General features: G+C 35.5%; 1 protein-coding gene across 1 annotated transcript in view; it reads left to right on the top strand.

Annotated features, from left to right (window-relative positions):
* The window catches only part of RPGR (retinitis pigmentosa GTPase regulator), a 53,178-nt gene that overhangs the window by 33,988 nt on the left and 17,072 nt on the right, over positions 1 to 2,118 (top strand). The window contains exon 14 of the mRNA XM_014457414.2: positions 737 to 1,666. Within this exon, the coding sequence (XP_014312900.1) occupies positions 737 to 1,666 (930 nt within the window). The remainder of the gene's footprint in view (positions 1 to 736; positions 1,667 to 2,118) is intronic.

Genomic DNA, 2,118 nt, shown 5'->3' with positions numbered 1-2,118 from the left:
GTTTAATTTCATAGTTTTAATTAAATCTTACATTTACCTTAAGTATTTCCTTGTAGTGGTTTTTAGGTATGCAAATTATTATAATTAAAGAATATAATAAGAGGGTCAAAATTTTAAAAACCCAAGATTTTGTTTTTAAAAGAAAAATATATTCATTATTATTTAGTATATTGATTTCATTTTCAGTTTTTATCCCAGCTATTTTCTTCTATTTCTTTTTTTTCCAATTTTTAGAAATTCACATTTTCATTTATTTTCTTTAATTTTGTGAAATTTATGGAATTGAAAGACCAATCAAAATTTGATAATTAAAACAATAAGAAAGGTAGAAAAAAATTAAACTGAACTGCACTGCATGCAAGAGAAGTATAAATTTTATACAATATTTTGCAAAATCAGTCTGAAAATATATTATATTTAAGAATTTATTCAGATTTAGAAAAGGGTCAGAGAATAAATATTGATGGTACTGCAAGTAATGACAAAATTAAAGCAAGTAGTAAGAATTTGAAAGTTAAATACAGACAAATGTTACTGAACCAAAATTAAATGTACCATAGACTTAGCAGCATAAATTATCCCCAAAGAAAACAAAATCTAGGCAAAATATTTGGTAAAACTGGACATTTTTGTTCTCTTAGTGAAACTGATAATGCGAAATTTTGGCAGTTTTTGTAGTAAATAAGTTACCTTGGTTAACTAATAGAAGTATGACAATTACTTCAAAAATTTACAGAAACAAGAATCAATTGAGAAATTGAAGCAGCATACAGCTCATACTGAAAATGATGATAGCAATGAATATGAAAGTGAAGAGATGTCTCAAAAAATGAAAGAAGGAAAATCATATAAACAAATTTTGGCTAAAGGAACATTCATGGTACCAACAACTGGGAAGCTGGAAGCATGTTCAGATGAGGATGTAGGTCATGACTCAGGACAACCTGGGCCTCAGGCTGATACCAATGAGAAGGGCTTACAAAAAAATGAACATAGTATTTATCCACTTGATGATAAGGAAATAGAAAATAAAAGTGATGGAGAAGGCAGTCAGAAAGATTCAGAAGAAAGAGAAATGGTCTCTGAGAAGGAAACTAAGCTGGCAGAAATGGCAGGTCTGAAGGATATAAGAAAAAGTGAAGAGAATATAAAAGATATTAACAGATTCCTTGATGAATTGCCAAATAGAGTCATGAATATTGATGAGGATTTTGAAGATAATTATTTTGTTAAAGAAAGGAAAAGGAACAAGCAAGATGGGATCTTTGACAATGAAAGAGAATCTATAGAGGAGCCATATAGTTACTTGGAAGGTGAAAGTGAAAGTCAGCACAGTACAACTGATGGCTTCGAGTTGCCTGAGTCAGTAGAATGTAGTAGTGGAGAAAAAGATGATGATGAAATGGAAACTGACCAAAACTTATGGTATAGCAGAAAATGTATTGAACAAGAGGAAGATACTGAACTCAAAATATCCGAATTCATGGCAAAATATGATTTTAAGTCTGACCACTTGCCAGAAATTCCAGAGGAAGAGGAAGGAGCAGAGGATTTAGAAGGAAGTGGAATAGAGGAGCAAGAGGTAGAGGAAAATGTGGAGATGCCTGGAGGAAAGGAGGAGGAGGAAGCAAAGATCCTATCAGATGACCTTACAAACAGAGCAGAGGTGAGTGAAGGCAATGGAAAGTCAGGGGGAGAAGCAGAAGATGTGCATGAAGGTGTATGTGAGGGAATCTGGAAAGAGAGTAATTCACAAGTGGAACAAAGGCATAGTGAAGAGGGAGAAGAGGAAAAAGACAGAGGAGGAGGAGAAATGGAGAGCCAGGGTAAGGGAGAGAACAATTTAGAAGAGGAGAAGAAACAGGAGCAAAAAGAGAGGGAACAAGGCCATTGGGAGGAAGCAAACAAAGGGATAGGGATTGAGGAAGGGGAGGAACAAGGAGAGGGGGAAGGAGAGGGGGAAGGAGAGGAGGAGGAGGAAGGGGATAAGGAAGGGGGACAAGTGGGACAAGGGGAAGAAGACAGAGAAGAGGAAGAAGGGAAAGAAGAAGAGGAGGAAGGGAGGGAAGAGGAAGTAGAGATGGAAGAAGAAGGAGAGGGGGAAGAGGAGGAGGGAGA

This window comes from Myotis lucifugus, unplaced genomic scaffold (genome assembly GCF_000147115.1).
Source record: "Myotis lucifugus unplaced genomic scaffold, Myoluc2.0 scaffold_76, whole genome shotgun sequence".
Classification (NCBI taxonomy): domain Eukaryota; kingdom Metazoa; phylum Chordata; class Mammalia; order Chiroptera; family Vespertilionidae; genus Myotis; species Myotis lucifugus.
Note: the sequence above shows the minus strand (reverse complement) of the source record. Positions and strands in the feature narration are given on the sequence as shown.